Source organism: Dendropsophus ebraccatus, chromosome 9 (genome assembly GCF_027789765.1).
Source record: "Dendropsophus ebraccatus isolate aDenEbr1 chromosome 9, aDenEbr1.pat, whole genome shotgun sequence".
Lineage (NCBI taxonomy): Eukaryota > Metazoa > Chordata > Amphibia > Anura > Hylidae > Dendropsophus > Dendropsophus ebraccatus.
Window position 1 is genome coordinate 74768874 of NC_091462.1, and position 15996 is coordinate 74784869.

A 15996-nucleotide genomic window follows, 5' to 3' on the forward strand; every position below is an offset into this window, starting at 1 on the left:
GAGGAATAAACAAAAGTGCAAAAGTGAAAATTAGCCCGACCCTGAAGGGGTTAAAGGGTTACTCCAGGGATTTTTTTCTTTAATTTCATTTTTATAACAATCAGTGATTATACGAAGTGAAAAATCGTTTAAAAAATTGTTATTGCGATCGTTTTAAGATCGCTTAAGCCCATCTCACACAAAGGGTCAATCGGTGAAAGACTGTTTACACAAAACCATCTGCGAATTTTTAGCGAACGACCAATGACGATTTGAGCACATGCTGAAAGATCAAAATGAACGATTTCTCGCTCGTCGCTTGATCGTTTGCTGTGTTTACACGGGCCGATTATCGCTCAAATGCCATCGTTATCGAAAGATAATCGCTCCGTGTAAACACACCATCAGAAAGTTGTATAGATTTGTATTTGACTTCTATTTGAAGATCTCTAGTCTTTCACAACTGTCAACACCTGTCCACAAGCTGCAGGTGAAGTCCTATTCATTTCAATGGAGCTGGCTGCAATAGCAGATACAGCCTTATACACAGGAGTGGTGCTGTTTCTGGGAGAAGGCTGTGTTCACACAATGCATATATCTGGTGACTTTTTAACATGCATTTTGATTGGTGAACTTATTGAGAGACTTGGGAGTTCATCCACCCAATCGTATCATAAACGCAGTGTGACCCCAAGTCTGCCAAGTCTAATCATGTAGCTGCGGGGAGTCACACGCTGAGTGTTTGGGTTCAGATAACGTTGCTGAAGCCAAATACTTTTTGCAGGACATACAACAGCTGAGAAGTACTGGAAGACTGGAGATTTTTTAATAGAAATAATTTTCAAATTTCTGGCACCAGTTGCTTGGAGCGCGCTTCATAGGAGGTGGGGGCCGGCTGCAGTGAGCAGCCCGGCCCTCACCGTTAATGACAGGCTGCAGCAATCGCGCTGCAGCATTTCATTAACCCTTTAAATGCCGCGATTGCAGTGCGACCGCAGGGTTTAAGTGTAAGTGATAGGGGGAGTGCCCTGTCACTTACTGATCGGGACCCCTACAGTGTGACTGCGGGGGTCCCGATAGATATATCGGACCACCGGAGGTCTCTTACCTGCCTCCGTGCAGTGCCGATCGGCTTTCTGCTCATTGAGCCTGCCACAGGCAGGCTCAATGAGCAGAACGCCTATCACACTGATCAATGCTATGCCTATGGCATAGCAATGTACAGTGTATGCAATCTGAGTATTGTATGTAAAAGGGACTTAAAATGTGTTAAAAAAAAAAAGTGAAAATCATTATTACACTACCCCAAAACCCCTCCCCCAATAAAAGTTTAAAGGGGTAGTGCACCCAAAAATTTTTTCTTTCAAATCAACTGCTGCCATGAAGTGCCAGAGATTTGTAATTTACTTCTATTAAAAAATCTCAAGCCTTCCAGTACTTATCAGCTGCTGTATGCCCAACAGGAAGTGGTATTATTTCCAGTCTGGAGAACAGGAGAGGTTTTCTATGGGGATTTGCTCCTTCTCTGGACAGTTCTTGACATGGACAGAGGAGGCAACAGAGAGCACTGTGTCAAACAGGAAAGAAAACACCACTTCCTGCTGGGCATACAGCAGCTGATAAGTACTGGAAGGCTTGAGATTTTTTAATAGAAGTAAATTACAAATCTCTGGCACTTCATGGCAGCAGTTGATTTGAAAGAAAACATTTTTTGGTGCACTACCCCTTTAAATCACCCCCCTTTCCCATTATATAAATAAAACATATAAAAATAAATAAATAACATATAATATACCGTAGCGTGCGTAATTGTCTGATCTATTAAAATATAACAATCGTAATTACTAACGGCGATCGGCGTAGATGAAAAGAGGGAAAAAAGTGCCAGGATTCCTGATTTTTTGTTACATTATATAAAAAAATAAATAATGAAAAGTGATCAAAACGTCCAATCTTCACAAATATGGTATTAGGAAAAAGTAGACACATCATGACAGAAAAAATGACACCCCATACAGCCCCTTAGGTGAAAAAATAAAACTGTTATAAGTGTTACAATAGGCCCATTTTATTAATAATTAAAGGGGTAGTGCGGAGGTAAAGAATTATTGCCAGAATAACACACATTACAAAGTTATACAACTTTGTAATGTATGTTATGTCTGTGAATAGCCCCCTTCCCGTGTCCCACCACCCTCACCCGTGTACCCGGAAGTGTGGTGCGCTATACATACCTGTCACGTGCCGACTCGTCTCCGATCCTTAGTCTGCGATGTCGTCTTCGGACGGCCGGGCCGAATCCCTCCGAGCGTCCTGAGTGCCGCCCGCCCTCTGCCAAACTGTGCTCAGCCAATCACGGCTGAGCATCTGATGAGGGCGGCCGGCACTCAGGACGGTCGGAGGGATTCGGCCCGCCCGTCCGAAGACGACATCGCAGACTAAGGATCGGAGACGAGTCGGCACGTGACAGGTATGTATAGCGCACCACACTTCCGGGTACACGGGTGGGGGTGGTAGGACACGGGGAAGGGGGCCATTCACAGACATAACATACATTACAAAGTTGTATAACTTTGTAATGTGTGTTATTCTGGCAATAATTCTTTACCGCCGCACTACCCCTTTAATTGTAAAAAAAGGATTTCATAAAAAAAAAAATATATAAACCTGCATATGGTTGTGTTCGGACTGACCTATAGAATAATGGTATCATGTCACTTTTACCATATAGTGCATTATGTAGACACAGGAACCTCCCAAATGTTACCATATTGCATTCTTTTTTACGATTTCACCAATTTATATCTTCCTAAATAATAATTTTGAGGTTCCATCATACATGTTATGGTAGAATGAAAGACACCATTACAAAGTCCAACTATTCCTGTAACAAATAAGCCATTTCATGGCCTTGTAGACAGAAAACTGAAAGTGCTAGAGCTCTTAGAAGGGGAGGAGGAAAAACTGAAAATGCAAAAATGAAAATTTGCACGGTCCACTGGGTCATTATGGGCCTGGTCCTCAAAGGGTTAATACTGTGGAGTAGTTTACTTTTAAACAGCTAGGCGACCCCTTTTGTACAGTCAATGCAGATTCTCCAGTGATCAACTAATCAGGCGATGACCGATTTCCTATGAAAGCCTGGGAAATGTAGTTTTACATGCCACCCATACTGCTTGTGTAGAAATGTCCCTCCAAAAGTTGGAAGGTATGGAGGAAGGGCTGACTGCAAAGCATTATGAAAAAGCCTGATTTCATGTGTTTTCAGTCATTATCATCATCAGTTTTCAGCAATGAAGCAGCTTTATCAATCTGCCAGAGACAAAACCTGGTCTGATTTGCCCATAGCAACCAATCACAGCTCACCTTTCATATCTTAACAAGCTCTTATAAAATTAAAGCGGAGATATGATTGGATATGAGCAAGTTAGACTGTCTAAGTTGCGCATGACAACCAATCACAGTTCAGATTTTATTTTACCATAGTAATTTGAGAAATGAAAGCTGAGCTGTGATTGGTTGCTATGGGACACATCAAACCATATTATTTAGTGTTCTTAGTGTGGCCTAACCATAAGCTGTTTGCTTGGTCACAAGTGTGTTTAGTGACCTCTGCAGTAAAGCGCATCGCCGGTCATTAATGGGTTAATGCTTCAGATGTGTTTACCTGCAGTAACCATGGCAACTGTACACTGTGATGACAAGCGCTTATGTCATAAAGAAGGTTCCATAAAGCAATGCACCGCACCCTGATCAGTGCCATCTTGGATGCGCCAGAGGACCTTGAGCTTGATTACTTTATTTCCCCCTACCCTTGATGTAAGTTGGAGGTTCTAGCAGGGGAAAGGGGTGATCTCCTTTAAACTACCCCTTCATTGAGTCTCTACCTTCTTGAGAACTTGACCTGGATCTGTGACAGAGAAGAGAGACTTCTGCCAGCCATCAGAAAGGTGACGGATATTGCATCCAGATCTCTCTCACATTCAGTTTATAACATTTATAGTATGGTATTACCCTCTAAGCCCAGGGGAGGGGCAACTCTCCAGCCATGGCTCCCTCGAGGTTTCCCCCACAGGGGTTTTTTCCTCGTCTGAGTGCTGGAGGGTGACTCTTTGTGAGTCGTGGATCTGCCATTTTCGGTGTCATGTAATTTTAAATAAAATTGGGACCCTTTGACACCTGATTACAATGTGTTGTCTCTTTATTTTGTGTTCTTTGGTTTATCTTATTATGCTGGGGAGTTGGGGATCCATCACATATTGCAGAGCCATAAAGCTGGACACCTTCCTGCTACACAGATCTATCACCTGCACAATGAGCCAAGTAGGATGGAGCAGTGGCTAGTAGAACTCCTGTATGTAAGTGTGTATTCCTGGACACTCAAATCTGGAAGAAAAAGTATACATCACAAGGTTTATACCTACATCTGCAAGGTTTGACAAAAGGTTTTTTCAAGTGACAAGGTCACGCGAATCATAGAAAGATGGACAACACCATAAATATACATCATATATACAGAACCCAGTGGCTCTTGTGTGTGTGTGGACAGCATCAGGGGAAAGGCAAAGTATTGGGCCCTCTCACACATACATCCAGGTGTGGCCTAGGTATCTAAAATCCACAGGATAGGGGATATCAAGCTGATTGGTGGAGGTCCCAGTCATCACAAGAATGTGTCCCCCTCAGATAAACAGTGTGGACGGTGCTCCATTAATTCTCTATAGGTCTTGTTATCCCTTTATCCTGTGAATAACTTTGGGAGAGGGGTATGTTCTCATGTGCTATATTTTTGGGGGTCAAAAATGCTGCGACCAGATGTTAGCTGATATGGAAATTAGTGTTTTTTCTCCAGTTCTTCAAAAAAACTGGAATCACATGATAAACTATTGATAATCACATGACTTGTGCTAAGAAAAAGAAAAAAGCAGGGGGTAAAACGCCAATAGTAATTTACACTAAAAAGAGAAAATGGCAGAAAAAGTGCCAGAAAAAACACAAAAAGCAGGAAAATATGCAACAATTTTTAACTTGGTTCAGATTTGTAGTGAAATTTGTAGAATTAAAGCTGTACGCCAGCGAATAATTTTTTCTTTCAAATCAACTGGTGTCAGAAAATTATAAAGATTTGCATTTCACTTCTATTTAAAAATCTCCAGTCTTCCATTATTTATCAGCTGCTGTATATCCTGCAGGAAGTGGTATATTCTCTCTAGTCTGACACAGTGCTCTCTGCCACCACCTCTGTCCATGTCAGAAGCTGTCCAGAGCAGAAGTTTTCTGCTGAGATTTTCTACTGCTCTGGATAGTTCCTGTCATGGACAGAGGTGGCAGCAGAGAGCACTGTGTCAGCCTGGAAAGAATACACCCTGACAGATACCTCCCCACATAGTTATGATGGACACTACTTTTTTTTATGCTACAATACCTCCCTCTCAGGAGCCGGGCCATGCGCTTGGCTCCTCACACTGCCGGGATGTGCGGTCGGCTCACTGACAATACCGACGGCGTCCTTGGCGACCGGACTGGTCAGTTGCTAGGGGCACGCCAACAGCATACCTAGTGGCTGGCTGGTTGCTGGGGGGCGTGTCGGCATTTTCCTATTGTGTTGCTGTGGCCGGGGATTTACCTCCCCCGGCCAATGAGATGTAGGTGGTTGTTATTATTGTAATTGGTGGTCACCAGCCAGTATGCTGTGTTTTCCTGGGGCTGGAGTCTCAGCCCCAATCAATTCTGGGGCTGGGACTGCAGCCCTCATATATACCATGTTCCTGTTAACCCTTTACATAGTAACCCTAGTGTATCTTGATCTAGCATTCCTCTGACGCAATTATCCTGTGTATCTGACCTCTGGCTATTGGACCTCAATGACTCTTTTTGAACCCTGATTTTGTACCTGAGTATATTCTCTGTATTTGTCTTGTTGAGTGTTGAGTGTTTCCAGCTTACAATAGGAGAGGCAATGTAGCCTAGTTGCCCGCTGGCGTTTAGGGCAGAGTGTGCAAGCAGGCAGGGACAGCTGGGGCCTGCCCCTGGCCCCTAACCCTGACCTTCCCGGTGCCCTTCCCAGCCTAGGCCCACCCAAGTCCCATAACACGTACCCTCTCTGCACCCTACCTAACCCAAATCTGCCCCAGTGCCCTAACACAGACTCTCCCATCTACCAGCCCAGGCCCTCCCCAGCTCCCTAACCCGGGCCCTCCCATCAGGGAGGCAGGCATAGTGGATGCAGTGAGCCGGCTACGTCCGCTTTCAAATACTAGGTAGTGTAACTAAATGGGCTCACTATTTGATGAATTTCTGTGGCAGAATAATGTGTTTGAATAAATGTCTTTCAAAAAATGACGCCCCCTTTTCTTTATGTCTCTCCGTCTCCACTTTATCAATGGCTTAGATATGGAGAGTATGTCCGGTTGCAACCAACGGCTAAGCAGAAGTCGCCTGGCCGTATTATGGGAATGCTTTTTACCGGTACACACCCCCTTTTGTGGGGAAAGTAGAGTGAAAAATCACAGCCTACGGTTCATTTCTGAGTCCGATCCTCCAGCGTTTTTCAGAGATTTTAAGGCAGGTAGTGGGTTCACACTACAGAATCCGCACGAATAAGTTCTGGCGGATTCCGTCACTCGTACCTGTGCGCATCTCCGCCGGCTCCATAGACACCACTCTATGGCCGGGCCAATTCCGCCCTTCGCTGAAAGGCCACATTCTACACTGCGCAAGAAGGTCTGAATTCCACGGCGGATCGCTTTGCCACGGAATCCCGCCGTGCTCAGTGTCTCACTGTGAGTGATTGAGAGGGCCCACGCTCCTCCGCTGCCGCCGCTCTCCGCTCAAGGAAATGACATGTCATTTCTTTGAGCAGAGAGGGGAGGAAGCGGATGTGCACGTGCCCTCTCCTTTACTCACAGTGAAACACTGAGCACGGCGGGATTCCGTGGCGGAGCGCTCCACCACGGAATTTCGACCTTCTTGCTCAGTGTGAACGGGGCGAAAGAATTGACATGTCTATTCTTTCAGCGGATGGTGCAATCAGCCCGGCCATAGAATGGTATTTTTGGCGCGGGCGGAGATGCGCTAGGGGCACTACAAATTACTGTTAAAAAAAAGTCCTCACCACTAATGATTGCACTGCCGCCTGTCATTAACTCCTTAAACACCGCAATAGTTCTCCCAAATTGTCTATTAAAATACAGTGATACCTTGGTTTAAGATTAACTTGGATTGAGAGCTTTTTGCAAGAAGAGCTCACAGTTTTTAAAAATTTGGACTTGGTTTAAGAGCATTGCTTCGGTTTAAGAGCTCCCTGTACTGGGTGGGAGGGGGAGTAGGGGAGGGGTATGGTCTGCATAGCGTGGTCTACAACACTGTACTCTGACCCAGGAAGTCTTCCTTATCTTCCAAATCATAGCAGATCCACTTCAGGTTGGGGCTTACATCAGGGGACAGGACTGTGGAGGTACAGTAATCTCCTCATAGCTGTAACCTCTTTCCCTGGACATCTGCCCTGCTCATTCCTTCATGCTTTCTGCAGTCTCTCGTGTGTTTTCCATCCTCTCCATTACTGTACAGTAACTTATATTATCACATCTTCAGCTGTTTCTAATGTTATTCAGAATAAAAAAACATTATTTTTGGGGTGTGGAACCAATTGTCTAAATTTCAATTATTTCTTATGGGAAAATTTGCCTTGGTTTAAGTGTTATTTGGATTACAAGCACGATCCCAGAACGAATTATGCTCGTAATCCAAGGCACCACTGTATATGTATACAATATTATTTATATAATCATATAAGAAAGCAAGCTACCAACAGAAAGTACAGATCATGGTGCAAAAATGACATAAAACATAGCCCAATAGACAAAAAGAGAAGTGTTATAAGGATGGTAATTAGCTGTTTGTTTTTTTAAAGGGGGTCTGTGGAGCCTCAATCACAAGTCTCAAACCTGAGTGGGAGTTTAGAGGCTACATATTAGGGTGGTTTAGTGATGTCCCCACTGGGAGACACCCCTTAGCTATGGGTTTCCTTGCCAAGAGGAATATCTGACTATTCCAGTGTTTTGAGACTTGTGACTAAAGCTCCACAGACCTCTTTTTTTTTTGCATCTTGAGTACTTTATTGAATTCTTTTGCTTTTTTTTTTTTTTAAAAAAAAAGGGCCATAAGAGAAACAGATCACTTATCCCAGGGAGTCCAGCCAAAGATAACACTACCGGCTGCGAGTTAAAGCGCTCAATGCAGTGAAATCCTAGGTGCATTGCTCCCTGGGAAACATGAATATGCAAAAAAAGAACCAGTGGAGCCTCATTTAAGAGTTTCGAAACAGGACTAGCCAGATATACCTCTGGGAAGGGCCCAGCTAAGGGGTGGCTCCTGTAGGGAAACTCTTAAATGAGGCTCCAGGTTGCCAATTGTTGAAATCATACTTTTTAACATTTAACAAGGCAACATTTAACATTTAACAAGGCAAATGATATAAAAACACCCCCCCCCCACCCCAATTTAAAAATAAACAAATAAGAAAAACTTTTGCAGCATATTTTACGGGGGAAAAAAATTAACATGAAGAGAAAAAAAACGAATGCTCGTTATTCGTGTTGAGTATTTCTCAATACTTGAATACTGCTGTATTAGCTGTACTAACTGTATACTGTACCACTATCAGACTGAGTAGACTAGATCTAATACTAGTATACTATACTGTATGTCAGATGCTTTTTTCTGTGTCACACAGGCATATCACTAGTCCTAAAAAGCACTTTTGGATAGTTGTGGATTAATGCCAGTACGCCTACTGCGTACTAGCTATATACCAGTATGTATCGGTATCAGTAGACATTATAGTACTGGTATATTGTATGTGTCACGAGATTACTAGTCCTGACTTTGGTTTTTTTTTAGTTAGTTGCCTATCTAACTATTAAAACTATGCCTTACACTAGCTCTGTCTCTGTTTCAGCTTCTCTCCGTTAGCTACAGTATGAGAATGCAAGTGAATGGAGCATCAGGTGACCCTGATACTCGAGCGACTCTTATACTTGAACAAGTATACTTGGTCTATTCAATTAAGGAGTAATCTTTTGTTAATTAGGTGATTTACAATTATGTTAAGGATCACATAGGAAATGAAATGGAAGCAAGTTGTTGGAAACATCAGTGTACAGTTATGGAAAGTTTCTTTTGTTAGCACATGATAAAATTTGTTGAAATAAATTCAGAAAACGAATGAAAAGAGTTAAAGAATAAAGTGAGCATACAACAGAAGAAAGTTGTTGTTACTTCTTTTAATATATGGCTCTGTTTGTTTTCCTTGTAATTAATATAGTATCAAACAAAGTTATGCGACTGTCAGTACCAGCAGCCCGGGGTAATTGTTGACTACTGAATCATGGAGCCTCGATAATCACAACAAGTAGAATTTATTTTTCTCAGTGACTTTTATTTTATGAAATTCTTTTGTTGGGAAACATTAATTTATTCATCCTATCTTGAAACTAATTACATTGCTGCATCTGCATATTCCAGACGTGAAGCAAAGAAATGTTCATTTATAGCTCAGAAAATTCACTGTAATCTTATGTAAATGTTTTTGTTTGTTATTGTTTCTGTAGAAATTGCAGAGTTAAAATCTTATAAGACGCATTTTGTGTATGTCCATATTTTTATTGATAGTTCTTCCAATTAAAGCTTAATCACCATATAAATGCAAAGTTCCAGTTCCATCAAATGCTCTGTAAGGGTGCGTTCACACCTACAGGATCTGCAGCAGATCTGCAGCAGATTTGATGCTGTGTTCAGTTATTTAAATGAAATCTGCTGCAGAAAATCAGCTGCAGATCCTGTAGGTGTGAACGCACCATAAGTGAGATACTCCAGGAGGCGCTGCACAGATCTCGCTGATACTTTGCTACATTGTATCAGTGTGGAGTCCAGGCTTTTTAGCTAAAGGAGCTTTGCCTAGACATTGGCTCACAGCAAAGATATACTAGGAAGATGCTGGGGTTTTTATTTTAAAATATGCTGTGGTAAGAAGCTTCAAGACCTGCACACTTTCTCAAAAATTTACAGCACCTTTTGGTTGTTTGTGCACATGAAAAGCCAACCCTACACTACCTATAATTTACACCGTTTTCTGACATAAGCTACAGTAAATCTTCCTCACTAAGCCATGTCTCTTTAAGCTAAATCCTTATCAGCTTTAAGCAGTGTCTTAAGAAGAAGAAACAGCAAAAAGTCTCAAATATTAAATAGTAAATTTCCCCAGGAGTATACTTGAACATTGTATAAGGCTGTGTTCACACTGAAAAAAATAGAATCTCCTTCTGAAAAATCTTTAGTCATACCTAATTAACTATGCTAAAAAGGGAATGTAGTCCCACCAATGCATTTCCAGCCCTAATGGATTCCTACTCCATGCCATGATTAAGAACCCATTAGAATTGGAAACATGTTGGAAGATTCCCTAGAAAGTATCTTCTGTTTTTAACTTACTGTGTACTCTTGGTTTAGAAAAAACATTCTGAAGTTTTAATCGGATGCTGGACTTCTATCTTATATTTCTCTGAACTGTGAAATGCCTAAATAAGTGGTCATAGGCATGAACATGCATTGCAGCAAGTAAAGGTCTTCATACACCTTCTACTTTTGTCAGCTGTACCAGCAGCTCTTTGCGGGTTGGTATGAGATGTATGGGGCTCTCCCGACTGCCCACTTTCAGATGATGTCAGTCTAGATAGAGGTCAGACCTGATGGAAAAGCTGACAGAGCTTTCTGGCTGCAACTTAACCCTTCTCATACAGCGCACATGGAGTTTCAGCCATGCAGAATGTTCCTGTGTATGGGTAGGATGGAGGCCAGATGGGAGAGATAACTGTTTGTTAGTTATTGAAGGTCTATTGGTACCTTAATATTTGTGCAGAATGGTATTTTTTTATTATCATTTTATTATGAATGCTATAGACTAGGAGAAATGGACGTTTGTGTTTATGGAAGTATATTTGGTGGCATTCTTTCCCAGTCTGAACTTGCCCTCATAGTGGGTAACCTCATGTACTAGAATCTGACTTACCGTGTACCCTAATGGATGCAGGGAGTGAGAATGGCAATGGGGGGAGGAATGCATTTGTAACCGTGTTGTTACATTAAAATATTCTATAAAAATATTTAAAAAAAGGAAAGATGGTCGAAGCCTTGCCATGTCCTACTGAATACATGTATGAAATATATCATGTGTGAAAATATAGGTATCTCATGCACGTGATTTTCTTTTCTGATCTTGCTTTTAATATAGAGAGTATAAGAATCCCTAATACTTTATAGTGGTGTCTGTGCTTGTTTGTCTTGTATGTCATCTTCGTGTCTTTTCTCTTTAATTTCTTTCTTGGCTCTGCAAAAAAAAAAAAAAAATTGGAAGAGAGAAAAATTGAATTAAGCTCTTTTCACGCAAGCTTGTCTGAATTCTGTGGGTTTTTTTTAGTTAGCGAAGTAGAGAGATCAGGAAAAATAACAATCAATGAAAGTAATAAATGTCACTGAAGAGTAGACGCACACGAACACTAAATATTCAAGTTTATTTACTGCAAAATAAAGCTGTGAAGATTATATTTATTGGATGGAGATTTTGATTAACAACCATTGTTTTAACCCTAAATGTATATAAAAAGTGATATTATCTTAGTTATTGCAGGGACACTTGCAGGTGCTTACTACTTGCAGGTACACACACCAATCAGCCATAACAGTAAAACTGTCTGCTGTATAGGATGTATAGATCTTCCTTGTATTGGCAAAACAACAGTGGCATAGAACCTTTGCTGTGTCATCAGCTGCTCAGCCGCGATTGGCTGAGCATAACTGTGCTCAGCCAATCGCGGCTGAGCAGCTGATGACGCGGCAGAGGGGGGCCGGCATGAGAGACTGCTGGAGCGGTTTAGCTGGCCTCCCGAAGATGACGTCAACACAAGATGGCGGCCGGGGTCGACAGCGAACACGTAAGTATAAAGCACCAACACTTCCGGGGTGGGAGGAAAACGGGGAAGGGGGCCATTCACTTAAATAACACACATTACAAAGTTGTTATTTAGTGAATAAGAGTCAAATGCCGCACTAACCCTTTAAAGGGGTATTCCACCCAAAATCTTTTTTACATTATGTAATAGCCCACCCATAGCTTCACATATTTCTCAAAGCATGTAATTATGTATTCTGTGTTTTTTTATGCTTTTTTTTCTGTTGACTCACCCCCTTTGGATGCAAAAAATTTGCTGATTGGAGTCCTCTCTGACATGCTCCTTCCTCTGCCCACAAAAGTGATGGAGGACACCTGACCGCTGCCACTGAAGATCACTGTGTGGTACTCTAGGTTTCTCTCTACCTCTGTTGTCCCCCTCATGCTGCCGCTGCTACAGGTCACTGTGTGTGGCCCCCTTCTCTCCCTCTCTACTTCCACCTCCTCCTCAGTTACCCCCAGGTGCCGCTGATTATCACTGTAGGACACTCTCCATCTCCCTTTCTCACAGCAACACTCCCATGCACGCCTCCGCTGCTGCAGATCACTGTATGTGGCCCTCTACTCTCCCTCTCTCCTTCCATCTCTGCCTCCTTGGTTCCCACTGGTGCCGCTGATGATCACTGTAAACATTCTTCTCTCTGACAACAGAACCCCCACTGCTGCTGCTGCTTCAGATGACTGTATGTGGCCCACTTCTCTCCCTCTCTCCTTCCACCTCTGCATCCTCGGTTTCTCCCGGTGCCGCTGGTAATCATTGCAGTACACTCTCCCTTTCTCACAGCAAACACCCCCCCCCCCCTTTGCGGCCTGTGCGTGCCACTTCTGCTTCAGATCACGGTGTGGCCCTCTACTGTCCCTCTCTCCTTCCACCTCTGCCTCCTTGGTTCCTCCCAATGCTGCTGCTGATCACTGCTGGACACTCTCTGTCTCCCTCTCTGACACCCTCCACCCCCCAGCATGAGTACAATACCAGGGGTGTTGCATTAGTAATGTCAGGAGGTGGTGCAGGTGTATAATGCCAGGAGGTGTTTGAATGCTTTGAAGCAGGGGCGTAACTAGGATTCATGGGGCCCCATAGCAAAAAAGTGTATGGGGCCCCCCCAACATATTACCTGTACCGGCAATATGGAGCTATCCCCCTGCCTTTGGCAGCTCTGAGACGCTGTGCCCTGGGGTGGGGGTGGGTGAGTGGTAGCAGGCCACTCGGAGTCCCTACTGGTTGGAGCAGCTCTGAGTCCAGGAGGGTGACCTCCATTATACTGACCACTATACAAGATGCTAGGGAGGCTGAATTACCCCATTATACAGGATGCAGGGAAGCTGAGTGACCCCCATTATACAGGATGCCAGGAAGGCTGAGTGACCCCATTATACAGGATATCAGGGAGGCTGACTGACCCCATTATACAGGATACCAGGGAAGCTGAGTGACCCCATTATACAGGATGCCAGGAAAGCTGAGTGACCCCATTGTACAGGATGCCAGGAAAGCTGAGAGTCCAGGAGGGTGACCTCCATTATACTGACCACTATACAAGATGCTAGGGAGGCTGAATTACCCCATTATACAGGATGCAGGGAAGCTGAGTGACCCCCATTATACAGGATGCCAGGAAGGCTGAGTGACCCCATTATACAGGATGCCAGGGAGGCTGTCTGACCCCATTATACAGGATGCCAGGGAAGCTGAGTGACCCCATTATACAGGATGCCAGGAAGGCTGAGTGACCCCCATTATACAGGATGCCAGGAAGGCTGAGTGACCCCATTATACAGGATGCAGGGAAGCTGAGTGACCCCCATTATACAGGATGCCAGGAAGGCTGAATGGCCCCATTATACAGGATGCCAGGGAAGCTGAGTGACCCCATTATACAGGATGCCAAGAAAGCTGAGTGACCCCATTATACAGGATGCCAGGAAAGCTGGTGACCCCATTATACAGGATGCCAGGAAAGCTGAGTGACCCCATTATACAGGATGCCAGGAAAGCTGAGTGACCCCATTATACAGGATGCCAGGGAGGCTGAGTGACCCCACTATACAGGATGCCAGGGAAGCTGAGTGACCCCATTATACAGGATGCCAGGGAGGCTGACTGACCCCATTATACAGGATGCCAGGGAAGCTGAGTGACCCCCATTATACAGGATGCTGGGAAGCTGAGTGACCCCCATTATACAGGATACCATGGAGGCTGAATGACCGCATTATACAGGATGCAGAGAAGCTGACTGACCCCATTATACAGGATGCCAGGAAAGCTGAGTGACCCCATTATACAGGATGCCAGGGAAGCTGGTGACCCCCATTATACAGGATATCAGGGAGGCTGACTGACCCCATTATACAGGATACCAGGGAAGCTGAGTGACCCCATTGTACAGGATGCCAGGAAAGCTGAGTGACCCCATTATACAGGATGCCAGGGAGGCTGAGTGACCCCACTATACAGGATGCCAGGGAAGCTGGTGACCCTCATTATACAGGATGCCAGGGAAGCTGAGTGACCCCCATTATACAGGATGCCAGGGAGGCTGACTGACCCCATTATACTGGATGCCAGGGAAGCTGAGTGACCCCCATTATACAGGATGCTGGGAAGCTGAGTGACCCCCATTATACAGGATACCATGGAGGCTGAATGACCCCATTATACAGGATGCAGAGAAGCTGACTGACCCCATTATACAGGATGCCAGGAAAGCTGAGTGTACCCCATTATACAGGATGCCAGGGAAGCTGGTGACCCCCATTATATAGGATATCAGGGAGGCTGACTGACCCCATTATACAGGATACCAGGGAAGCTGAGTGACCCCATTATACAGGATGCCAGGAAGCTGAGTGACCCCATTATACAGGATACCAGGGAAGCTGAGTAACCCCATTATACAGGATGCCAGGGAAGCTGAGTGACCCCATTATACAGGATGCCAGGAAAGCTGAGTGACCCCATTATACAGGATGCAGGGAAGCTGAGTGAACCCATTATACAGGATACCAGGGAGGCTGACTGACCTCATTATACAGGATGCCAGGGAAGCTGGTGACCCCATTATACAGGATGCCAGGGAAGCTGGTGACCCCCATTATACAGGATGCCAGGGAGGCTGACTGACCCCATTATACAGGATACCAGGGAGGCTGACTGACCCCATTATACAGGATGCCAGGGAAGCTGGTGACCCCATTATACAGGATGCCAGGGAAGCTGGTGACCCCCATTATACAGGATGCCAGGGAAGCTGGTGAACCCCATTATACAGGATAACAGGGAAGCTGAGTGACCCCATTATACAGTATGCCAGGGAAGCTGAGCCTGAGTGACCCCCATTATACAGGATGACAGGGAAGCTGGTGACCCCATTATACAGGATAACAGGGAAGCTGAGTGACCCCATTATACAGGATGCCAGGGAAGCTGAGCCTGAGTGACCCCCATTATACAGGATGCCAGGGAAGCTGAGCCTGAGTGACCCCCATTATACAGGATGACAGAGAAGCTGGTGACCCCCATTATAAAGGATAACAGGGAAGCTGAGCCTGAGTAACCCCCATTATACAGGATAACAGGGAAGCTGGTGACCCCATTATACAGGATAACAGGGAAGCTGAGTGACCCCATTATACAGGATGCCAGGGAAGCTGGTGAACCCCATTATACAGGATAACAGGGAAGCTGAGTGATCCCATTATACAGGATGCCAGGGAAGCTGAGCCTGAGTGACCCCCATTATACAGGATAACAGGGAAGCTGAGTGACCCCATTATACAGGATGCCAGGGAAGCTGAGCCTGAGTGACCCCCATTATACAGGATGCCAGGGAAGCTGAGCCTGAGTGACCCCCATTATACAGGATGACAGGGAAGCTGGTGACCCCCATTATACAGGATAACAGGGAAGCTGAGCCTGAGTGACCCCCATTATACAGGATGACAGGGAAGCTGGTGACCCCATTATACAGGATAACAGGGAAGCTGAGTGACCCCATTATACAGGATGC

The 15996-nt window shown here is 44.5% G+C and overlaps 1 protein-coding gene across 1 annotated transcript in view; it reads right to left on the reverse strand.

Moving 5' to 3' along the window:
* Positions 1 to 9244: 9244 nt before the first annotated feature.
* The window catches only part of LOC138801140 (ectonucleotide pyrophosphatase/phosphodiesterase family member 7-like), a 40020-nt gene continuing 33268 nt past the window's right edge, over positions 9245 to 15996 (reverse strand). The window contains exon 6 of the mRNA XM_069983660.1: positions 9245 to 11365. Coding sequence (XP_069839761.1) covers positions 11293 to 11365 — 73 coding nt within the window. The 3' untranslated portion in view covers positions 9245 to 11292. The remainder of the gene's footprint in view (positions 11366 to 15996) is intronic.